At 53.4% G+C, this 24,188-nt stretch overlaps 3 protein-coding genes across 15 annotated transcripts in view; 2 read left to right on the top strand and 1 right to left on the bottom strand.

Annotated features, from left to right (window-relative positions):
- The window catches only part of PRRC2C (proline rich coiled-coil 2C), a 69,985-nt gene extending 63,120 nt beyond the window's left edge, over positions 1 to 6,865 (top strand). For all 13 annotated transcript variants that reach the window (XM_077181935.1, XM_077181937.1, XM_054638186.2 and 10 more), the window contains 3 exons: positions 249 to 352; positions 1,541 to 1,667; positions 5,016 to 6,865. In XM_077181935.1, coding sequence (XP_077038050.1) covers positions 249 to 352; positions 1,541 to 1,667; positions 5,016 to 5,285 — 501 coding nt within the window. In that variant the 3' untranslated portion in view covers positions 5,286 to 6,865. The remainder of the gene's footprint in view (positions 1 to 248; positions 353 to 1,540; positions 1,668 to 5,015) is intronic.
- Positions 6,866 to 9,774: 2,909 nt separating this feature from the next.
- Positions 9,775 to 13,180, bottom strand: MYOC (myocilin). Its single transcript, XM_054638195.2, has 3 exons — positions 12,401 to 13,180; positions 11,854 to 11,973; positions 9,775 to 11,767 (listed from the first exon to the last, which is right to left on the bottom strand). The coding sequence occupies exons 1-3, from the start codon at positions 12,900 to 12,902 to the stop codon at positions 10,983 to 10,985; spliced, it is 1,407 nt and encodes a 468-aa protein (XP_054494170.2). The 5' UTR covers positions 12,903 to 13,180; the 3' UTR covers positions 9,775 to 10,982.
- Positions 13,181 to 13,242: 62 nt separating this feature from the next.
- Positions 13,243 to 24,045, top strand: VAMP4 (vesicle associated membrane protein 4). Its single transcript, XM_054638190.2, has 7 exons — positions 13,243 to 13,524; positions 14,759 to 14,805; positions 15,107 to 15,157; positions 21,523 to 21,623; positions 22,087 to 22,166; positions 22,337 to 22,388; positions 23,360 to 24,045. Exons 1-7 carry the CDS (start codon positions 13,459 to 13,461, stop codon positions 23,386 to 23,388), a joined length of 426 nt encoding a protein of 141 aa, XP_054494165.1. The 5' UTR covers positions 13,243 to 13,458; the 3' UTR covers positions 23,389 to 24,045.
- The last annotated feature ends 143 nt before the right edge of the window (positions 24,046 to 24,188 follow it).

Here is a 24,188-nt window from a genome sequence, read left to right as displayed (position 1 = left end):
CCCCCTGTCATTATGCAGGAGGAGCAAGTTAGAAAGCCAGTACCATTGCTGCAAGTGCCAGATAGGGCAGGAAAATTGTACACAGAGGTGCTTGTGGTGCTGGGCCTGTCCTAATTATAAGAGGCTGTTCTGCAGTCAGGCTTTCATCTCCACTTAAGTGACCTCTTTTCATTGAGGTAAGCTAACAGCTGCTTAGCAAATGTCATTTTTTAAATTAGAATTAACATGTCAATTGCTGTGTTTTTCAGATCTCAGAAATGGACCTGAAGGCCTTTGGAGGTGGCATTGATGTTAAACCTGGAACACCACCAGTTACTGGCAGGAGCACTACCCCAACCTCCAGTCCCTTCAGGTAAATCTCCCTTCAGCTCAACATTCCTTAAAACCAGAGCTAGAAAATGTACCTAGTCATGCATGAGCAGTATGAGGTGAGGGGCCACTGATACACGAGACACTGCTTGATCTGAGCTCATGAGCAGCATTCCAGTAGGTCATCACATCTGCTGTGTTAAACAGAAGGAAATGGCTCTGAAATAAAAGGTGGAAAATACTTTTTTTTGGGTAAATGAAGAAACAAGAAGTGGCAGGGAAGATGTGGTTTGGGATAAAGCTGTAAGAGTTTATCTGAACTGTGGTGTTCAAAGTAAAAAACACTTAAAGGTTTAGACAGCAGTTGTGGCAACAGTTCTGTTAGACGAGTAAGTGTTGTTGCCAGGTCTGTAAGCTGCTCACAAGTGAAATTAATAAAGAAAACAGACTCCTTTAAGCTTATAAAATATTGATGTGTGGAGCTTAGCTGGTGTCCCTGCCCTGGTGCCCCTCTGCTCGTTTTGCCAGGAGTGCATCACCCACACCCTCTGCAAGGCAAACTCTATTTCCTGAAGAAGCCTCTTCACTCTTTCTTCTTTTTCTTCTTTTTCACTCTTTTCTCTTTGAGGGCTGTTTGCTGCCCTTCCCCTGACAGATAATCAGTCAAGCTTCATGGAATTCCTGGTGATTCAACACCTTGGAAGTTTTAGTGGAAGGTCACATTCTCAGCCAGATAAAACAGGGAGAGCATTTTGGGGGAATTCTTGAAATCTCTTCGAGTGCATTTTGAAACACAGGACAGCAGGTCAGAGCAGGAGCAGCTGCATGTTCACTGCCTGCTGGGACAAGCTCTGAACTTGCCATGAGAGAGCAAAGAGTGACTGCAAAGGAGCAGGACTGAACATAAAACAGCAAGGATGGAAACTGCATCTAACATCACAAATCTGACATCAGTGTTTGTGTCATGAGTGCTTGGGGGAAAGGGCTCTTTCATACACACATGCCCTGGACCCTCTTCATAGCCTCAGTATTTCTGATTATGCTTTCTCTTTGAATTCTGAAGTTCTGAGGTTTTTTGAGCTTCTTATATAGAAAAAGTTTCACACTTTTTTTTAAATTCAGAGATTGATTCTTCCCCCCTCCAGTGCTGAATTTCTAGTTAAGTTGTAACTGGGGCAGGAACATCCTCTGAATGAAAGCAGTTGATTTTAACTGGAGTTCTTTCTTTTAGGGCCAGTTCTACAAGTCCTAACAATCAGTCCAATAAAATGAACAGCATTGTGTACCAGAAGCAGTTCCAGTCAGCAGCTGCAGCTGTGAGAATGACACAGCCCTTTCCTGCACAGTTTGCACCACAGGTAGGTGATTGGTGGCTTCCTGCAAACAGATTTGTTCTTCTCCTGGTGGCTCTGACTCGACTCTGTCTCCTCAGGCTCTCTCATGGGGAGATACAAAATGGAATCCTTAAAATGCAATGGTGTAAGAAACCAAGATCAAAGCAAAAAATTACCTCTCTGATCTTGCTTACAAGCAGTGCTGATTTTGTGGTGTTTAATTTAGAGTTGTGTGCACGCTGAGGAATTCAGTCCAAGTTGTGAATGATGTAAAACAGATGGTGGTGTGGCTTCCCCAGGCAGCTGTAATTTCTCATCCTGCAGAAACAGGTCATCTGCTGGGGAAGGGGAGAAGCTCAGTGTCTCACAAGGGTCCCAGTGCATATTTTACACGTGTAAGGACAGAGCAGATGTGCAGCTCTGAAGTGTGGAAGGAGCAGTTCAGGTTGGAAGGGATCCCTGAGGTCACACGAGGCAGGGCTGGTGGCAGAGGGGCTGATCTGCCCTGGCACTGCAGGGAGCACAGCTTACAAGGGAGCTGCAGGTGCCTGGAGCCAGGCTGCCAGGGAAATGGAGCCTCTAAATAAAAGTGCAGGACATTCCTGTCTTCCTTTGAGCATTTGGAGTGTTTGACTGCAGGACTTGAGATCTGATTTCTGCATTGTTACTGGCAGAAACTGCCTCACCTTCCTGGGGCTGCCTTTCACCAGTGGCTGCTCCACTGCCCTGTCAGGGTCTTTCCCTGCTCACAGGCTGGGTTGAAGTTGTTGCTGAAGCTGTTGGTGCTGCAGGGCTGTTTTGCTTTTGCAGTTCCAGCCTGTTCTCCTGACATTCATTCATAGCAGAGTAGCAGCTTTTTCCCCTTTGAGATAACATCAACCTGCAGTCGAGTTGGCAATTTTCTAATTGAGAAATGTCTCTTCTTGTCGTTTTTCCCACACTTAGATCTTATTTCAGCCTAACCTGCTCCCTCCATTGGTAAGAGCCCCATTTACTAACACCTTCCCAGCAGCTGTTCAGAGGCTGCTGGGGGTTCTGCATAGTCAGATGCCATCTCAGATCAGCACAGGCCTCATGAGCCCCCCTCAGGCACCACGTGTGGCCAGAGGTCCCTGTGGATCAGTGCCTGGAGCCAGAGGCACTCAGGCCCAGGCTGTGCTGAAGGCTGAACGAGATGTGAAGGTCAGTATGTGAACAGCAGGGCTGTGAACAGCAGTTCAGTCTGACAGCTCCCAGGCAGGCTTGGGGCTGCAAGTCATGGCTTTAGAAAGTGCCTCTGGACCCCAAGGCAGCAGCCAGGCTCTTAACAGACCTTCTCTGAGCCCTGGTGGTTTTTAGTAAGAGTTTTAGACTAAAATATTCATAGGGAGTTCCTGTCTCAAGCAGTCTGGTGGTCAGCAGCTGTGGAAGAGCCAAGGCAGAGTGGGGTGTCAGAGCCTGCTTCTCCTGGAATGAGCAGTGAGGCTGCACTCCTGCCTCTTGGCTGTCCCTTCACCCCCAGCTCCTCCTGTTGCAGCCACCCCACTCCTTGGACACTCTGGAGAATCTTTCCCCGTGGTTCGAGGTGCCTGTGGTGAATTCTCTGTGCTAGAATGCAGAACCTGGAGCACTCTGCAGAACAGGGGGCTGCATTTCAGTGGCAGGGGATGACAGTCACCCTAACTTGTTACAGCACTTTGGGACCCTTCAGTTGGAGGCAAACTCTTCTTCCAAGGCAGGAGTGCAGGGTGGGACATTGCAGGGTGGGACATCTGTGTGGGGACTCAGGCTGGACACTGTCTGTCTGTCACAGCCTGAATGCTGCAGAAAAGTTGCTTGAGCAGATGGTGCTCAGGGGCTCCTTTGTCTGCTGCATTCCTGGAACCTGTGCACTGAGGTGTCAGAGCAGGACAGAGTTGTTCTGGTTGTGCCTGGCTGGGGAAGGACTGATTAACCCTTCAATTCCAGGTGGTTGGTCCATTTCCTACCACCAGTTCATGCAGCCTGTAGATGCTTACCAGGTGATGATTAACAGATTGTCCTGAGTGTGCACTGAATGTAGCCAGTCAGAGCAAATCCTGACACAGTTCTGGTGTCTTCAGTCTCCTGCAAACACTGCTGAGAGCAGTGAGAGTTACTCTGTTGTGCTTGGTTACTGGTGATCAAGTCATCCAGCCTTAACCTCAGGGCATGGCTGAAATTTGGGCAGAAGGTTTCAGGTGTCCCTCTGGCTCCAGTGAAATCAGGCTGTTGCTGCAAACGAGAGTTCACAGGTTTGTTTTCTGTTCTGTTGCTGCTTGACTTACTTGGAGCAGCTACAAAGCAGGAGAGCCAAGGCCTCTTGTTCCAGACTTCTGCTGTTTTGTCTCCCTGTTGTTGTGTGTGTGTGTGTCCCAGCCCTCTTTCTTGTAAAAAAGCAGAAAATATTCAGAGAGGTACAGGGAGGTTTAGTGCCTGTATTGTAGTTGGGGTTCCTTGTGTTAAGGTACTCCTTTTGAATTTAAAATAAAAAGGTGTTTGCACTGAGCTTTTATTGTTCAACTTCTGAATGATTGAACTCTTGATGAGTCTCTGCAGTCTGGGCAGGACAGACAAGTGCTTGCTCTGAAGTGTCTGATCAGTATCAAAATGGTAACTGGAAGGTGTCACAGGGGGGATTGCACAGGTGCAGGTCAGGGTTGCTGGTAGGACTCAGAGGAGGGAAGGAAGGCAGGCAGTTTGTGCTGTAGGACTTAGAGGAGGGAAGGAAGGAAGGCAGTTTGTGCTGTAGGATTCAGAGGAGGGAAGGAAGGAAGGCAGGCAGTTTGTGCTGCCTGGGATTGCTCAGAGCAGGAGGCAGATGAGGCTTCAGCTCACCCAGAGCACAGCTCTGACCTGGTTCATTTCCATCCCAATGCAGGCTCAGTCTGTGCCCAGAGCCACGGGAGGGAAGGGGGTGCTCAGACTGTGCTGCTGGGAGAGAGAGCCCCGTGCTCTGCAGGGCAGCAGCAGCAGGGACAGCTGGAGTGGGCCCAGGTGGGGCACAGCTGCTCTGCTCCTGCCTGACCTGTGAGCAGCTCCAGCTGCTGTCAGCAGTGCTCCTACTCGTACAGCTCTGCAGTAGCAGTGGCATGAGAACAGCTTGGGTAATACTTCACACTGTTGTCCCTGGTCCTCTTTTTTTGGGGAAGGGCTAGGAAGAGCAAGGCAAGCCTAGGCATGATGTTAAACTACTGCTGAGGAGGCAGGCACCCAGCCCTGGTGACATCAGGGCAGCAGCAGGATGGACACTGCCTGTCTAGGAAAACCTGGCCATTGTGTTCAGTCCTTCCCCTTCCATATGAGAAATGCTTGTGAAGTCGCTCCAGTTCCAGTGCCCTCTCTTCAGTAAACTTACTTTCTCCCTCTCTTAAGGCAAAGCAAAGAGCAGAGGTCCTTCAGTCCACCCAGAGATTCTTTTCTGAGCAGCAGCAGCAGCAGCAGCAGAACAAACCCATGGGAGGCAAAGCCCCCAAAGTGGAGGAGAACGGGAGCAAACCCAGCGAGGCAATTGCTGACTCTGCAGGAGTCTGCCAGGACAAAGGCGAGGAAAAGGCCACCCCTGCGCCTGCTGCCACACCCAAACCCGTCAGAACTGGACCAATCAAACCTCAGGCAATCAAAACCGAGGAAACAAAATCTTAGAGGCTGTGTTCCCGTGGAGGGGGAGAGGGGAGGGTGGGCGAGGTGTCAGCAGCGTCAATTGGTGGCCCGAAGGATGAAGAGCAGCCTGCCCTCCCTGCCGGGCTCTGAGCAGCCCCACGGGGCGTGGGTGCCAGCAGCAGAGGTGCTGCCAGCAGCAGAGGTGCTGCCAGCTGCTGTGGTGCCAGCTGAGGCCTGGCTCTCGGGGTCACACCTGCTCTAACAGCATGAAGGCTGCTTTGGGGTGTGCACGTGCCTCACGTGTGTGCCCCGCTTGGCTCGCACCCGCCTGCTCCCCAAAGGCACAGCCCGGAGCAGCAGCGGCGGTGGGGAGGCATTTCCTGGCTGACACAATGACTCCTTATTCTCTTCAGGCTCTGATCTTCAGCTGCTATTTATCTTTTTATAAACCCATGAGTATGACAACATGCAGATCTGAAGATGGTGCTGGGCCAAGTAATGTGTGTTAAGTTTTTAGTGACTTAAGAAGCTTCTCTCTTGTATAAACAGAGGGATCCACACACTTGCCACACGAGGCTTAACCTAACCCAGAGTAACACTGGCAGTGTTGGATTTCCCTCTGAAGGCAGTGCTTTGCTGGCTGCTGCTGCTTGGATGACAATTTACTGCATTTAGATCACCATATGAAAAAGCTACTTGGCCACCTGTGTCCTCTCCACCCGCTGCCCCCTCAGTGGCTCTCACCCCTGGAGTTGAAGGTTCGTTGCATCAATAGTCAGAGTTGTTCCGTTCACCCCTGTCCAGCTGTCTTGATATGATGCGAGTGGTCCCTAAACGGTTTCCAGTTTCTGTCTGTAACACAGCAACGAGCACTTAAACTGTGCCACGAGAATAAAAGAAACCTTATCAGATGAACGAGAGTTTTATCTCAAAGGTGCATTCTTTATATCAGAGCTGCGTCGCACCACCTCCTTGCCCACAGTGTGCTGGAAAGTAGAATCAAGTCAAATAAATGCCTTTTTAATTGTATCCTCTAGTATTCTAGCTGTAGGACAGTACTGTATGATACTTCTGTGAATGTAAGATATCCTGTACCTGCTTATGATATGTAGTAGTGACTGTGCTATACTGGAGCTGTTTTTAATAATGTTATTCTAGAGGTTTTTTTCCAGACAATGATTGAAAAAGCTAATAAAAAGCACCAGGTACCACATCAGTAGCAGAATTTGCTGGTTTTTTCTGGGATTTTTTTTCTTTTTTTTTTACGTTTTTTGGAAGGAAGAGTTGAAAGTCTAATGTGTATAATTTTGTTCAAATGACTGCAGAAGCTGGAAAGGCTGTTGCTGCTATTGATGCCTAGTGAATCGCTATTGGTTATCTTTTTATATAAATATATATATAATTTGAATTTTTGGAAACTAGCTGTGATGTCAACTTTGGAAAAAAGTATCCCACTTGTAGTGTGAGTTGGCATTGTACAGAAATTAACAGCCATATTGGTCTAGAAATGTTAAACTTAATTTTTTTTCCATTTGTACAGGGGTAACGCACTGTATGAAATATGTACGGTCTTATTTACATGGGTTTGATTACAGAAACTAATAAAGTATTCTCTAAATAAAGCCCCTGGCTGCTCTCGTGATTGCTGCAGGAGCAGAGCGGTGCTCCCAGAGAGAGGCTCCTGAAGGAAAATGCTCCCAGAAGCTCCTTTGTTATCCTGACACTTTCCAGCCCTTCTCCAGTCAGGGGCTCGCAGGATGTGGCCATCACTTGCCCCAGCAGGAGCCTGGGGGTGTTTGCAGGGAATTCCATCTCCAGCTGATGGAGCTGGGGCTTGTTCCAGACAGGAGCTGGGATGTGCCCCTTGTCCCATAGACCAGTGAGTGACAGTGGTGCCTTAAGTTTGAGCCTTCATATTTTCCAGATTCTGTACTGCATTAGTTTATAACTCTGAACTCCATATAAAGTGTTGGCAGGTTCTCCTCACAGCTCAGTCACACAGAACAATCCTTTGCCAGCCCCAGAACCAAGGGCACTGCTGCAGCTTCAGGCCCAAAAAGTGCAAACAACAGGGAATGGAGGAGAGCAAACTGGGAGGATGGGACTGCATCACCTGGAGCTGGAATTGGACAATGAACCCCAAGATGGAAATGGACCAGAACTTATAAAAGTGTGAAAACTTGTGACCCAGGGTCCATCTTGGGTGGAGCCCCGGCCAGATCTTGTACTGCCCAAGGTGTATCCTGTGAAGGCCTTTAATAAATCCCTACTTTATTCCTTTAAGAAATCCCTGCTTTATTCCTTTAATAAATCCCTACTTCATTCCTTTAACTCTGCCCAGCCTCTGTTCAGGGAGCCTCCCAAGGCATCAGCAGCAGCGGGGGACAGGCAGGAGTTCAGGGAGCCCTGGCCACCAGAGGGAACTTGCTTCCCACAAACACCAGGAACTTCTGGTGTCGCTCTCTGGGCAGTTGTTCCTGCCTGGGGAGAAGGTGCTGGCTGGCTCTGCACCTCTGAGAAAGGGAGGCTGCAGCCAGGAGTGCTGGGCTGGCTCTGCAAGCACCACCTTGGGCAGGCTGACCTTTGGTCACAGGTGTCACTGCCAGCCCTGGGTGGGTTGGGAAGCAGCAGCTTAGGGCCACCAGAGGAGCTGCAGTCCTTTCCTGCCCAGGTTGGTTTTGTTCAGGGTAAAACTGCAGCAATATGGAGTAAATCAAAGGTGCTGGAATCCACAAAATGCAGCTGTGGGCAGAAGGAACCTCTGAGCAGGTCACATTCGGGGTAAATGACCTTTTTCACAAGGATCTGTATGAGCACAGCTCAGTAAATGCTTGGGAAGGAGGGTGGACATGGGACACTGAGTAAATGTGGACACTGCTTCCATCCAGAAATGTGCTATAAAAGTAACTGAGTTGTGGTGATGTTTCCCTGCTTTGAGGTTGCCCTTCAGCCTGTTTCATCTTAAAAGGACACCCCAAAAATGGGAACTCGTTCACCAGAGTTCTATTTTTAAGGAAGTGCTGCTAAAAGGATTCATGTTCAATTCTGTAATAATAATTCCATTGGGAAGTCAGAGGAATTTCCCACAGTCGGCTGTGGGAATGTACCAGGCCTTGGACTGTTTTGTGCTCAGAGCAGAACAAGGGGAGTATTTCTGCAGAAGTTTAATTAAAGTAAATGCTTGGGCATTTTGTGCCTCCAAATAACCCAGGTTTGATGTGTGCCTCTCCAAAACCCCAAACCACGCCAGCTGCCTTGAGGCCAGGTGGAGCTTTCAGTCATTGACCCTGGTTGATTGAATATTTTATGACATTTAATCAGATAACTTTGCTCCTGGCTATTTACACTGGAGTAGCTCTTGCTTTTTTTTAATTTGAGTGGGATTTGGTTTGTAATCTCTTTTCTAGGACTGTGGTCATCAGAAATAATTGTGCTGAACCTCACAGAAATTAGGCAACAATTTTGTTTGGGGAATTCAATTTTTTTTTTCCTTAATAATGCTGAGGCTGTGAAAAGGTCATAACTTTTCTCCAGGGCAAGAGCCAGAGGGGGTTTGAATGTGACTGGGGCCAGATCCAGCAACCCCCTGGGCTCAGGCTGGCTTCTTGCTGGGATGTGGGCAGGGAGGGCTTGTTTTCCCAAAGCCTGTTAAGTAAAGCAGTGTATTCAGCGCTGTTCAGCTCCAGCCCAGCTTTCTGGAAATCCTGTGTACATTGGCTTGTCCTCCTTTATTTTCTCAGTCAATTAAGAGATGCACTTCCCGGCCTGAAAAGGCCTCGGGGCGGGGTGGAGCTGTCTGCCCTCGGTGTCTGCCCTCGGTGTCTGCCCTCGGTGTCTGCCCTCCGTGTCTGCCCTGGGTCTCTGCCCTCGGTGTCTGCCCTCGGTCTCTGCCCTGGGTGTCTGCCCTCCGTGTCTGCCCTGGGTGTCTGCCCTCGGTCTCTGCCCTCCGTGTCTGCCCTCGGTCTCTGTCCTCGGTCTCTGCCCTCCGTGTCTGCCCTCGGTGTCTGCCCTGGGTCTCTGCCCTCCGTGTCTGCCCTGGGTGTCTGCCCTGGGTCTCTGCCCTCCGTGTCTGCCCTCGGTGTCTGGGCTCAGTGAGGCGCTGCTGCTGCTGCCGGGGCTCTGTGCAAGCCCTGCGCCCTCGCCTCCCACCCAGCTTTGGGACAGAAACGCCTTTGGAACAGAATTGCCTTTCCCCACCCTTGGTGGCAGGTTTGCTGGGCTCTGCTGGCCCTGGCTGCTGCCTGCTTGGCTCTCCCCTGCCCTCACCAGATCCTGCCCTGGCCCCAGGGCTCCCCAGCTCTGGGTGTGACAGAGACAGGGCTGATGTGTTCCTGACCCTCCTGGGACCATCGCTGGCCCTGCCTCAGGTGAGATTCCTGCCCAGGAGCAGGAATGGGTCTTTCAGCCTCCTCCCTCTTCGTGCTGGGCTCCTGCCTGCTGCCCCCCCTGCAGCTTAGCAAACATTCCTCACATGTATCATCTCACTTTTTACAACCATCTCGTATTTTTCCAAAATAAAGCCTGGGGATGATGGATTAACCAAATGCTTCATTGTGATATGCAAACATACAGTGCTGCTACACTCAAGAAAACAGTGTTAGTGTCAGGACAGCAGTGGGGTGAAGCCTCTCACTGAAAATCCCTGCAGGTGCTCATCACAAGTGTCCCACTGTGTTCTCTGTCCTTTCCCACTGCTCCAATAACTGGTGTACTGCTGTCAGGAGCTGCCTTCCAAACTGTGGCATTTTCCTGCTCAAGGCTTTGCAGGTCTCCCCCCAGCACCTCCAGCCTGTAGGTGCATCAAGAGGGGCACCAGCCCACCACACTCCTTGGAAAACAGGCTTGGCAGCACGAGGTGTGAGGCAGCAGAGATGCTGGCAGTGTTTATTGGGCCAGGACCCCATGTAGCCCCTGGGGAATGTGGTTGCTGCTGCCCCGGGTGCCAGAGGGGGAAAGAAGCCTCCTCCTAGAAGCTTTCTACAATAAACAGATAAAACAGCGTGGTTTAGACTGGCTGGGGAGAGCTGCTGGCCTGGGATGGCTGCAAAGCTGAAGCACATGGCTGGAAGGGCTGGGTACAGAGAGGCCACCCGGCTGCAGGGTGCTCTGCCAGCACTCCTCACCCCTGCTCTCTTGGCTGCTTTTTTCCTCAATAAAACAAGGCTTGTGCAATGTGTGTCTGTGTTTTCTGCTGCTTTTGAGCCTACTCGATGATTTTTGGAGGTGGCTGAGCTCCAGGATGCCCTTGGGCACTGGGAGTGTGGGATGCCAGTGGAGGCTGTGGGATCTCTGCAGGGCTGGAGCCTGGAAACAACAAACCCTGACCCCACAGAGGGGGTCGCTGCTCACAGCTAGGGGAAACACGTTTATTTTAAGGCAGGATCCTCCTGCACAGCCCTTCCACCACCTGTTCTGCCCAGCCCTCCCCATGCCTGAGCCCTCCCTGCTCCACATTCATGGCCAGGCTGGGTGCTCAGGGCGGGGCACTGCTGGAACGCACCCGAAACCCACCGGGGCTGGTGCGAGGCACTTCCCTGGCTCTGCCAGGCTCTGGAGCAGTGAGTGCCTCGCCTCCCTCTGCCGCACTTGAGCACAATGCGCTGTGGCGGGGCAGCGTGTGGCCCCCAGCACCCCCGAGGCTGTGTGAGGAGGCGCTCCCGGGGGAAAGGGGGAGGGAAGCAGGTGCCGAGGCACGCACCGAGCTCCCGGGGGCTGAGCCGGCGCACTGCCAGCCTGGGCTCACGGCCGGGAGAGGCGGACGGGGTAGGTGACCATGTTGAAGCTGTCCCAGGCGAAGAGCTGCCGCTCGGCAGGGTTGTAGTCCAGCATGCTGAGGTAGCGGAAGCGGTTCTCGAAGGGGATGCTGACGGCCCGGCTGGTGCCCGTGGCGGTGTCGTAGGCAAAGTTGATGGTGGCGTTGGGCGCCGAGTAGCTGCTGACGGTGTAGAGGGTGCCGCAGATGAGGAAGGAGTTGGCCACCCCACGCTTGCGGATGTTGGTCTCCCAGGTCCGACGGATCTCCAGCGTCTCGGGGTCCAGCTTGGAGAGGACGATGGCTCCCCGGGCCTTCTCGGTGCTGTAGATGACCCAGAGCCCCGTCTCATCCACCGCCAGGTCGATGTCGGTGTAGCCCCCCCACGAGTAGGGGTACTGCCCGTGGTAGCCGGCGCCGGGGATCTCCCTCTCGGCCGTGATGCTCTCTCCCCGCAGGTCGTAGCGGGCCACGGAGCGGGACTGGCGGGGCTGGAAGAAGAGCCCGCCGCGGTAGATGACGGCCCCCGTGCTCTCCAGGGGCCGCGGCAGGATGTGCACCTTGGCGGGGTAGCCCCGGGCCAGCTGCTCGGCCTCCTCGTACTGGAAGAGCTGGCGCACCTCGGTGCCCACGGTGTCCACACGCCAGGTGTTGTCCCGGGTGAAGGGCGGCACGGGCTCGGGGTCCTTCATCCACACGCCGTACTTGCCCGCGATGGAGTCCGCCCGGCCGAACACCACGGGCTCTCCCACCCACAGCAGCTGCCCGCAGCCTGCTCGGGGACAGGACGGGACACGGAGCGGTCACCGCCAGCCCCTCGGGAGCGGCGGGGCGTGGGGTCGGCCCGGCTGCCCGTACCTGAGTCCTCCTTGCCAGGGCGGCCGAGCGCCGCCTCCTCCAGCAGCCGGGACACGGGAACCTCACTCCTCTCCGACTGCAGCTCCTGGTAGCTCAGGGGCTGCGGCTCCCAGCGCGGCGCTGCAGCGGGGCCAGGCACAGCGTGAGCGGGCTCAGCCAGCCCCCCTCACCGCCTGCCTGCCCCTGCCGCCCTCGGGGGGCTCCGTGCCGGGCTGCTGCCCCCCGAAATGGAGATGCTTTGGGCATCCTGCCACCCCCTGCAGCAGGGCACATCTGTGACCGTTCCCTTTGGGGCAAACTCCTAAGAGCCCGGATTAGCACGGTACCCTGCATCCCCCCTCTGCTGTGGGGCAGGCGATGGGATGAGGCGGGGTGGGGAGGGAGGCATGGGGCAATGGGCTGCGACCTCCCAGCACGGCTGAGCCCACCAGGGTCCCCAGGAGCGGGGGGCAGCAGTGGGGGCACAGCACGGGGGCCGCACGGGGGCCCGGCTGGAGGGAAGGAGCCGGCGGCAGGGACGCGCAGGGCTCCCGGCCCCGGCACTTACCCTTGGCGGGGGCACGCAGCGTGTCCCGGCCGGGCCCCTCTCTGCCGGGGGGGCAGCGGGCGGCCCGCAGCCGGGTGATCTCCTGGGCGCTGCTCTCCAGCCGCCTGCCCAGCTCCTCTTTCTCCCGCTCCAGCCGCCCCTTCTCCTCCTCCAGCCGGGACTTGGCCCGCAGCAGCTCGCCGTACGCAGCCTCCAGGCGGGAGGCCGCGGCCACTTGCTGGGGGTCCCGTGCGCCCCCCGGCTCGGCTCCCCGCGGCCCCGAGCCCCCCGCTCCTCGCTCCCGGCTCTCCAGCCGACTCAGGCGGGCGGCGAGGGCGGCCAGCTCGGCGCGCAGCTCGGGCACGCCGCTGGCAGCCTCGGGGCAGGCGGCCTCCACGGGGCTGGCCACCGTGAAGGAGTAGGTGCAGTGCCCGGAGCTGTCATGGGCGCGGCGGAGGAAGGCGGTGTCCGCCCGGCCGCCCAGGGCCAGGGAACTCCAAAGCAGCAGCCAGACCCCCAGCATGGCCCCGGAGCCGCCCCTCTGAGCGCACCGGCCACCGGCGCCCGCATTTATAGAGCAAGAGGGTCGGGGCGGCGGGGGGCGGGCGAGCCGGAACCTTCCAGATGCCTGCGGGGGAACTGGCACTGCCCCGCCGCCTCCCCGGGGCCGCTGGCCGAGGCCGTGTGCCAGGGGTGACGCCGGGGCGGGCGGGTCCGGGGCCGAACCCCACGGGGACCGTTCGGGTCCGGGGCCTGAACCGAACCCGCCGGCCCCGGCCCCCCCGCTTCAGAACGGCCCCGCCTCAGAACGGCCCCGCCCCACCTCGGGCTGGTCCCGCCCGGTTTCCCGGTGGTGTCTCCGCCCCGGCCCGCCCGCCATCGGCAGCTCGGCGCTCGGCGCGGCGGGCGGAGCGGTCGATGTGACCGGGCTCTCCGGCACCGGCCATTTCCCGCCGGCCCGGCCCGGCCCGGCCCGCTGAGCGCGGGGGCGGCGGGTCCCGTCCTGGGCCTGCCCGGCGCTCCCTGCTCTCCCCTCCAGGCTCCTCTCCCCGGGCACAGAGCCGCGGCACAGACCAGCCATGCCTCCCAAATTCAAGCGGCACCTGAACGACGACGAGGTGACGGGCTCGGTGAAGAGCGAGCGGGTGAGTGCCTCTCCTGCGGGGCTGAGCGGGACTCGCCGGGCTCGGTGCCCGCGGTGCGGGGGCCTTGGCCGGGTGTCGGTGCCGCCGCAGCCTCAGCCGCGGGGCCCAGCGGCCCGGAGCGCCGTGACAGCGCCGTTCGGCCGGTGAGGGCTGTCCGTGTGTGTCACACCGGCCCCGGTACGGCTGCTTTGGAAACCTGTTGCGGCTCCTTCGGGCCGCATTCGTGGCCAGGAGATGCCGGTGTTCCCCAGCCTCCTGCCCTTCCGCAGAGCCGGGCGGGGACACGGCCTGGCTCTGCTGCCCACGTTGGCTGAAGGAGCTGAGTGGAGTCACCCTGTGCTTTACAGCTGTTTTTTCTCCTGTCACCACGGTCCCGTCACTTTCAGGCTTTGAGTACAGGTCCCAGCAGTTGCCTGGTTTGGATGAGGTGGATTTAACCTGCTGGGGTCAGGCTGTGCTGAAGCTCGCTTTGGGCTGTGGTCGGAAACGCTGCTGCAGCTCCAACAGCTGCCAGCGAGAACAGGAGCCGGTGCTGCCACAGCAGGCTGCTCCTCCCTTGAGGGAAGCACTGGCTGGAACTATTGCACGGGGTTGCAGGTTTGCTTGAGTTGGTTGAGCAAATGTAGATGGAAATGTAGGTGAGCTGCAGCATCAGAGCATCAGGCTTGCAGGTGGGGGCCCAGAGCTACACACGGGAAAGCAGCAACTGTTGGTACCCCATGGATCATCTGCTGGGTCCCTGGGCCCACAGCTTTAGCGTGTCACCTTCCCCTCCTGATTGTTTTTGACCCTAAACAGAAATGGTTTTGTCTGGAACATTCAGGCTTCAGTGGGATTGTGGGGTTCCCCTTAAAAAATTAGATTTTGGATTCTCTCATGGAGTGTAGTGGATCAGCAAAGGGGAGTCCTGGGGGGCCCTTTGGGGTGAAACAGAGGAGCTGCCAGACCCCTCTGCCCTCCAGCCCAAGGTTCACTTGCCATCCCTCTTAATCTGCTGCCATCAGATGTAGGAGAAACCTCGTCCTTCATATCTGGAATGGATCTGATTTCCTGTGTGGATGGGACAGCCCAGGGTGTCTGTGGGTGATCTGATGATTTTGGATGCAGGGCTGGGGATTGTCCCTTGAGCAGAGAGGGCCTTCCTGCAGTCAGAGGATGCTGATTGCCTCCTAAGAGCTGGAAATGTGGGTGTGAAATGGTGCTTATTGATGAAATGGCTTTTCTGTGTTTGCAGAGGAACCTGTTGGAGGAAGATTCGGATGAAGAGGAAGACTTTTTCTTGTGAGTTGGAATGCAGTGTCATACCTGCCTGCAGCTCTGAGGCTGGGGGCTTGGGAATGAAAAGCTTTGATTCCTTTGGGATGTTCTTCCAGAGCCTTGGCCTTGAGCATGAATTAATAGGTGTGACCTTTTGTAAGAGTGAGATGTCCCTTGGATCCTTAGACGTGGGAGGGACTGATGGGAGTATGAAAACAATTCTCTGTGCACAAGGCATTGGTTCTTTCCTCTGTATCCTTTGGCTCTGGTTTAAAAACATGTTTTCATTGTACCTTCTGTCCTGATTGCTCTTTTCTGCCTGCAGGAGGGGCCCTTCTGGAACCAGGTTTGGACCCAGGAATGACAAGATCAGGCAGTAAGTTGTTGTTACTTAGTGTCACAGAGATAATAATTTATTCTGGCACTGGTAGCCCCTGCTGCTGTCTTGTCAGAGTATTTCTGTGTAGCTCATCATATGAACATTCCTTGTGTCTGTGTTCTTCTAACTGACCTGTCCTACCCCACGTGTCCACAGCTAAAGGAAATCTCAGCTTTGATGCAGCCTGTCAAGAAATTGTGTGTTGACAGAGGCAAGGGGATAAAATAACATCACAGTAGCTTACTGGAGTTTCTGAAGCCCTTGGCTGCGTTCTGGTGGTGACCTGTTCCATGCTTTTGTGAGGCTCTTTTTCTACAGCATTAACCCCAAATTTTAACCTTTCCTAGCATCATTTTTTGATTTTTGAGGCTTTTTTTTACCTCATGCTGTAACATGTTCCTTAACATTTCAAGAAAGTAAGTGGCCGGGAACACACCAGGACCATGGGGTTTGGGCAGCAGCTGGTGCTCTGGCATCCTCTTCTCCAGATAAAAACCTGATATAGGTCACCTGGAGATGAGCAGTGACTCACTGGGGTCAAAGCAGCTGGAAAACAGGAAACCATTACAGCTGGAGGAGGAGTGGGGCAAGAAGGAAGGAGTGAACACTCTGGATCATTCTCCCATCGAGTCATTTCCTGGATGAAGCTTGTTCAGGGCTCCAGTTTTTCCTGTGAAGGATGTGGTGGTGGTACTTAATGAGAAGTGTGGGGTTACTCACAGACCTCTGGTCTGTGTTGCCCTGTTCTTTGCTGATGTCTGTGGAGCCAGGACAGAGATCTGTGTGGGTACTGCAGCCTGGGCATTGTTCAGGCTGTTCATTGTTTGCAGCCTGTGTGGGGCTCTTGGTTAGGGATTTTTTCCATGCCAGGAAGAAGCCAGCACAGCTCTGGGATGACTCACTGCCACCATCAGCATCAGGCTGTGCTTGTTATCTTGAGGGGTGAAGGGCACTTGAGCTGCACAAGAAGCAGAGGGCAGGTGGCTGCACCCTGAGTTTTCAGGGCATCTCTGTTCCCCCCAGAGTGTGAGGATGCTGCTGGTAGAGAGGAACTGCTCTGTGGAGTAAGCCAGTGTGGATAGAGCCTCCCTTCTAGGGCATGACCTGCAGGGAATAAGACTGAGAACTGGGTTTATGAGTGGGGTCTCACCTCCACAGAAAGGTAGAGATGGGGTAGTGTCCATCTCTTCAGCCTCTCTGCTGGACAGCACCTGCAGTGTCTGTTCCCTGTTGGTGGGAGACAACAGGAGCTCTTCTCTTGCCTGTCTCAGGCTGGCAGAAGGGAGCAGTGGCTTAGGTAGAGGAGGACATGGCACTGTGACAAGGAAGAAAAGTGAAAGGAGCATTTAGCCAGGAGCTGGTGGGTCCATAGGTGTGATGTGACTAATGGCCCACACACCAGGCTTGCCCATTGCCAGAGATTGCCTGGACACAGTGGATGTGGCATGGAATATGGCCCTTGGGCTGTCAAGGGGCTACACCTGTGGAGCATCCAGAGCATCTGTTACACAACAGAATTTGTTTTCTGCTCTCATCAGCATTGATTGCTTTGTTTAATAAGCACTTACACCATGCAATCATCACTTCTTGTCATGGAGATCACTGGGAAGTTTCTGATCAGCTCAACCCTTGTGCTGTAAGGATCAATGCCTGGTCTCATAGTGACTCAGTTTTCTTTGTTTCAACAAAGACGGGGTTGAGTTGCTGCTGAAAAGCTGTAAGGAAAAGACATTTTAAGGAGGAATTTGAGCATTTGGAGAGCTGAGGCATAGCTGGGCAAAGCTGGAGAGGCCATGGCAGCGTGGGGCTGGAGGAACGAGGTGTGAAGAGGGGTGTAAAAGGAAACTGGGTGGAGGATTGGGTAGAGGAAAAAGTGATGGGATTATGGGAGCAAAGGTGTGGAACATGTTCAACGTGAGGGGCAAGACTGGAAAGTTTTCCTAGTTGTCCTTGGCAGGAAAGGGGGATGGATTGGGTCAGGGTGGAGTTTGGCAGCAGAGACCCTCAAGGCTGGCTCAGCTGTGGGGAACACTGCAAACCTTGTAGAGGAAAGAGGTGAGTGGCAGTCAGCAACAGTGACAGGAGGAAGTGCCAGTCCCCTTCAAGCTGAGCCTTGTCCTGATGTGTCTGGAGCTGCTTGGTGGGGGTGGACTCTCCTCTGGTAGTTGAGAGGCCACATGGGGTCCCTCTGAGGCCCCCATGCCCAGGGAGGGCTGGAGCTGAAACACAGCTTTTAAAGGGCTTTTATCCTTTTCCCCAAAGGTACAAAGAACAGGTAAGGCAGAGCTGTTCTCCTTGCTCTGCCTTTGCTTTGAGGCTTTGGAAGAAGTGCTGAATGTGTGCATGAGAGTCTTTTCAAGGGAGGCTGGGATGTTCATCTTCCAGCTGGATTTCTTTATTTTGGAAAAGGAGCTTCTCATCACAGACCATATTTTTAAAAATTCTGCTAAAATCAGCCCCTTTTCTGCACTGCTTGACTCACTGTACTGCTGATCTTTGTGCTTTCAGGGAGCTGTGCCATTGGGTTCTTGTCATGCTGCTGCTGAGGCTCACTGCTGGGGTTCCCCAGGAGCCCTTGGTCTCTGTGAATCCCCCATGGTGCAGCTTTGGGGGGTCAGCATTGCCAGCCCCAGTGGCTCTGGCTGGCCCTGAGCAGGGGAAGGTTTGGGGAATGGTTTGAACTCTTGAGGCAAGACCTGACTGCAGCTTCCCAGGGCTCCTTGCAGGTTGTGCAGTGAACCCCAACCACAGTCCAGGCTTTCATCTGAAGGTGATAGCAGGCCCATGCTGACAGGAATCATTGTTGGATATAATCCTTTCAGTGACTGAAAGGCCTCAGGGAGGCACAGACTGCTGTTCTGCTCTCCTCCCAGCTGGGACTGAGCAGCACCTTCAGTCCATGGCTGTGTGGTGGGGTTCAGCACTGTTACCCCATTGTTGGCAGCAGCAGGGCTCTCTGCAGAGAGCTGGGCAGTGCTGTGCAGCCTCTGCCTCTGTACCCTCCATCTGCCTTGGCTCTTCCTGCTGTTCCCTCTTCCCTGGGTGGCTGCCACAACCAGGGGTGTTTGGGTGGAATGTGCACCAAAATACACACTGTTAATATCACAGGGGTGGAAAACTGGAGTGTCATGCTGGCTGCAAACAGCCAGCTTGGAGACAAGCAGCAGCCTTGGGCAGCACACCCCTTGTGTGTGCACAGGCTGTTTACAGTGTCTGGAGAATGCAGCACTGCTGTTAGCCCAGCACCCTGAGCAGCCCAGGCAGGTTTTCAGTACCTAACCCAGAGTGGCCACAATGGAGAGGCTTATTCCTCCCACTCTGGAGCAGCAGAGCACAAGAAGAGAGGAGTCTAAAGCAAGCTGAGTGCCACTGGATCTCGTTGCTTCGATGGTGTACACTTGCTGTCCTTGTTAAAAGCATCAGACTTGCAGTAATTAGTAAGAAAGAAGGTCATGGGAGACATATTTCATGTTTTTGTCTGGCTCCCTTTCCTGGCAGGTATTTATTCCACTTTATTTCTCTTGGAAGTCTGGCAGGAGTAAAGCACATGAAGTGTATGTGTCAAAAGCCCATAGCTCCCCAAGAGGAAATACACTTTGTATTAGAGGACTCATTCCCTCTTGCCAAATAAAACAAGAAAATATTTTCTTCTTGATGTGATTTGAGTTTCCTACCTCAAGCATGCCAGACTAGTGTGAATTTTTGAATTTGTTCTGAAGCTGCTGGGCTAATACATAGGCTGAGCATTTTTCAGCCCCCTTCTTGGAGAGGCAGCAGTGAAGGGTGGGAGAGAGCAGAAAGAAAGGGCTGGCTTAAGGTCTGGTTAAGGTGCTATGTGGGGGTCTGAATTTCCCTGGCTAGGCCTCTTCCTTCCTGTTCTTTGCTGTGTTGTTTTGTTGGTTTTTCCCCCAGATGGCAAACTGTGCTACCCAAATGCATTTGTGTTCCATAGGAGTCAACACCTCAACATTTCTGGGAGTTTATAAGCCTTGATTTCTTTGTGCCTCCATTCTTCATGTGTGCAATGTTTTGTTCTCCTGGGGACAGCTGACAGCTTGCCCAGGGTTTGGGCAGGTAACAAGGGCCCTTAGCATTTTGCCAGCAGCTCAAGTGAGAAGAGGCAGGATGCTGAGAAGCAGCTTGGACACTAAGGGTCTGTGCTCCATAGCTCTCCCCCAAATGCTGTTAACCACCACCACAGCAGCTGCAAGTTACCAGCCTGTTTTGCCTGCAGCACTTTGGGGTGTCCCAGGACTGCAGCAGCCCCCTCAGGGCTCTGACCTGCACTGGCAGGGTTACAGGTGCTGTTGCATTGCTCTGCAAGTTCCTAGATGCACTGTAACCTTGTGTGCTCCCACTTGTTAGTTGTACCAGGATAACTTGGTGACAAATCTGTTGTGGGAGGAAATCTCTCTATTTTGAAGCCAGAAAATGATTTTAGAAACATTTACATAGTGCAAATGTAGACTTGTGTGTGTGAAGCCGATGTTTGAGGCTTAGAGGTTTTGCCAAGTTGGCTCAGCTGGGGTAGCAGATGTTGGTGCTTTTCCTCTCACCCCAAGCTGTAGCTGCATTGCTGGCAGCTCCAAGCTGGGATTGTTGTGCCAAGATAAGGAAAGCCCCTTGCAGAACGTGCCTGCTTGTCCCCCAGTGCCCAGGGATGGGCCCTGGGGCTGTGTGTCCTGTGTGGGATGGACACTTGGCCCCCCAGGGCACTGCTGTGTGTTCCTGTCCGTGTCCTCAGTGCCACCCTCTGAGCTCTGCCAACAGCTCTGCCACTCGCCTCGGGCTGTGTAAAACAAACAGGGGATCAGAGCAGGCTCCTGGGCACGGGGCAGCTCCTGCTGAGAGGTCTTTGGGCATGGTCTGTGCCCTTCCCCTCCAGATAAGGAGCTCCTGGCAGTGGGGAAGGCAGGAGCTGCCACTGTGTGGTGTAGGAGGGTTCAGAGAGATGCTGCTCCCACAGACTCTGCGATGCAGCAGAGAAGGAAGGTTCCTTTCTTATGCTGTCCTAAACTGAGCAAATTTTTATATGTGCTGCTGGGGTCCAGCCTGTGCCTTATCACAGCTGTTGACTCAGAAATTTCAGAGGGGTTGCCTGGCTCTTCTCGCTCTGGAAGTCACAGTTCAGTGGTGCTGAGGAGCTTGATCTGAAAGGCTAACATGGGAAACCCCTTCATATTTAGAGATGTGGAACTCTTTCTAGAGCTTTCTGGAGAGGAAAATGCCTTCAAATGACCATTCTCCCCTGTATTTGGAACAGTAAATAAATGTGAGCAAGTACTGTGACCACTATTGCTGGTTGCAGCTGCTCCTCATCAGCACAGGTGTCTGCTTGCTGAGAGGCATGTAGCTGGTAGGAGAAATAGGTCAGTGTGAACCTCTGTCTCTAATTAATCAATTAATTAGAGGCATGGTGGCGAGGACAGAGCCGTGTTTGTGGTTCATTGACTGGCCTTGAGTCTGTGTTGGCTCCAGTTTCGTGGGCCTTGGGGGAGGATACGCTGTTTCTCTCCGGAGCTATTTCTGTTTTGTTGTCTCCAAGATCCTGCTAGTGCCGTTGCCTTTCTGGGAACGGTATGTCTCAAACAATGTATTATCCCCCAGGCCTCAAGAAAATCCTCATTTCTATCTCCAGGAAAACAAACGTGTATTAGCTCCAAAAGACAAACCAGAATGGAGCAGTACTTTTCCACCAGGAAAATTTTTCTCTCTTGCCAGTGTATTTTTTTTTTCTGGAGTGAATAAATGCATTTTTAATAACCCTACGGGTGTGATTTAGGCTGCTGTTCGCTGAAGGCTGCCCACAGAGTTACATAACCTAGGAGAAGATGAATTATAACTTGGTTTAGTTAATATCAGCCATTTCTTTGCTATCCTCTCAATGCCCCTGGCAGGGTGGGTTTAATTTAGTAACTCAGTTCCTGGAGGAGGGAACTGATTTGATTTCACCCCAAGTTACTGAGCAAAGGTGTGATGTGGAGGTCTGTGAAATGTAGAAAGATAAGGTTTGGTTTTTGTACTTCTTTTCTCCCCTTTGTGAGCTGTTCTGTAGCAGAGGTGGCCACCAATAGCAATTAGTGCCTTTTCATACTGCATTTGTGGGTTGAAGGTGTTAGAGAGGGTGTCCCACTTCTGCTGACTTCCCCAGTGCTTCCTCTGAGCCCCTTGTGTTCCCTTGCCCTTCCTGGGAGTGCTGGAGATCCACCCCATGCCATGCCACGCCTCTGGCTTTCTCTGCATCCCATCCCCCTCTTTCCACTGTTGTGCCCTTTCATTTCTGTGGGTGAGCTCTCAGATCCTGCCAGGCTGAGCAGCTCTGGTGCTCACTCCTGCCTCTCACGCTGCCTTTGCCTCCCCAGTGTCCAGAACCAGGTGGATGAAGTCATCGATGTCATGCAGGAGAACATCACCAAGGTGATCGAAAGGGGCGAGCGCCTGGACGACCTGCAGGATAAATCAGGTGTGATGGCAAACACAGCTCTGCTGGGCCAGCTTAACCTGCTTCAGTTCTGAAAGCACCTCCTGTCACACCTGGGTTTACATTTCTGTCCTTGCTCAGAGTGGTGTTGCTCAGCCTTGGGCTGCACATCTGACTTTCTGCTGAGTCTCTCTCCACCTTCACCTGCTGCTCTGTGCAGAGGCATTAGTTTGGAGGTGCTGGGATCTAGTTGGTCCTTCAAGCAAAGTTAGATTGGCACTGGCCACTGGCACTGGCCACTGGCTTGCAGAGCATGTTCCTGTCCTCAGAGCAGCCAGTACAGAGGGAGCACAGTGGGACTTGTGTGCTCTGGGGAAGCGTGTCACATCAACCCAGTTGTGGCTGTGGTTGGGTCTTTTACTGCATAGAACTGAGTTAGAACAGGTGAGTGGGTGCTGTGACAGTGTGTGCACCACTGAACTGACTCTTTCCTTTCCTTTAATAGACAGTTTATCAGACAATGCTGCAGCTTTTAGCAAAAGAGCCAAGCATCTCCGGAGACAGATGTGGTGGCGAGACTGTAAGGTGAGCAGGAGGGGGAGCAGGCAGGGCTGGGGTTGTGGAAGGATGCTGAGCTGCCTGCCCTGGGAGGAGGTGGAGCAGCTCTGCTTCCCAGCTGGGAGCAAAGAGCTCCTTTCAGGTTGAAGCAGCTGGCCCTGCTCCCTGTGTAAGGTGCCCGTGTGCTCCCCTTGCAGATGAAGGCGATCATAGCCATGGTGGTGGTCATTCTCCTGCTCGTGATCATCGGTGAGTAGCTCCACATCAGCCCAGCCATGCCTGCCATGGGCATCTTGGTGGCCCTCCATGCTGGGAGTGACACTGTGGTGCTGCTGGCCCTGAGGGACAGTGCCTGAGCCACCCCACGGGCTCCACTCTGCCCTAAGTGACCATTAGGGGTGCCTGCAGAGCTCTCTGTGCTCCTCTTCCACACAGGAGCAGGCTCCAAATAAGTCCTGCTGACTGTGACCAGAGAAAGCCAGCAGTGCCCTGCCAGCCTTGTGCTGACCCAGGGTGGGTGGGAGTACATGGAAGAGTTTCAGGCTGGAGCAATGTCTTCCAGAAACATCTCTGCATGTATCAGGCACCTTGCAGTGAGCCTGCTGTGTACAAATGCTCTTCCCCAAAGTTGATGTGCTCCCTAATTTCCATTGAGTAGCTGTTGTGGCTTTGCCATTGGTCCCTTCCCACGCTCTGTGCCTTTCCTGGCCTCCCCAGAGCAGGGATGTCACTGCTTTTCCTACCAAACAGCTCAGAATGACCAGAGCATGTTTCTTCCAGGCAGGAATAATTGATCCCTCTGCCTGCAGAAGGACATGCTGCAGGCAGTCCAGCATGGCATGCAGCTTTTCTGTGCCACTGGCTCTGGAGGCTTTTCCTCCCTCTGAGGTGTCCAGGGGCAGCTCTGTTCCTTCAGCAAAGCCTTTGTGGCCTCTGTTGTCCTCCTAACACACAGCCTGCAGTGGGAGAGGCAAAGCTGGCAGCAGGGCTGAGAGAGAGACTGATGGAAAATCCCATCTGGTTTAGTTTTGGGAAGCTGGAAGGAGATGAAGGTAGCAGGATGTGTTGTCTAGCATGTGTGCAGACAGCAGATTGCTTCAGCTGGGGGCTGGGAACACACTTCTGCTCACAGCTGCTGGGGTTTGTCAGTGCAGAAATGGGAGGACTCCTCCCTGGCAGGGATGGGGAGAGCTGAGAGTTTCTTTCTTTGTGTTTTGCAGTGCCCATAGTCCTGAAGTACCGTTCCTGACAGGGCAGCTGGAGGCTTTGCTGGAGCTGCCTCTGGGATAACCAATCTGCTGTGTAATTTAAGTGAGATATCTGTATATAGCCTGGAAGTTGGTTTTTCTCCTGGGAGCAGGAGGTGGTGGCAAGCAGCCAGCTCTAAGGGAGCGTTTGAAGAACTACCAAACCACCCTTTTCCAGTCAAGTACCTGTCCTGCTGTCAGACTTTTTTTATAACACAAGATTCAGGTCCCAAACCACCTATTTTGTGGAATTCTGGGTCTCTGGTTTGGAGCTGGCTACTTTCCCCTATGGTCTATCTGTATATATGGTTGAGTTGTAATATTAATAATAATAATTATAATAATAATAATATGGTTTGAGCAGCTCCCTGCTGCCTGCTGTGGAAGGCAGAGGGGACTCTGAATCAGAGAAAGGGAGGGGATAAATGTCTGAAGGGAAATGCACCATTATAGGGAACTGATTCTTTTGAGGACAACTGCAAGGGTGTTGTTTTTCTCTTGTTCAAAAAAAAAAAAAAGAAAAGAGAAAAAGTGAAATTAGGTTTTACAATCCAGAAGACTTTCTGGTCCTGCCATGGGAATGCACAAGCTCAGTGTTTTCAGTATTGCTGCTTACAGCTGTGACTAAAGACATTCCAGTAAACCTATTTTTGACTGTACACGTGGAGTTTTTGCACATCTTCATAAAGTTCTGGAGGCCATTCAGGGCTCTCTGAGGCTGGGAGTCCCTGTTTCTGTGTGTTCTTAACCAAAAGTAAGAAATGTGTGTAAAACCCAGCAAGAAGCACGATGGTATAAAGAC

This window comes from Agelaius phoeniceus, chromosome 8 (genome assembly GCF_051311805.1).
Source record: "Agelaius phoeniceus isolate bAgePho1 chromosome 8, bAgePho1.hap1, whole genome shotgun sequence".
Taxonomy (NCBI): domain Eukaryota; kingdom Metazoa; phylum Chordata; class Aves; order Passeriformes; family Icteridae; genus Agelaius; species Agelaius phoeniceus.
This window is presented reverse-complemented; position numbering and strand designations above follow the sequence as displayed.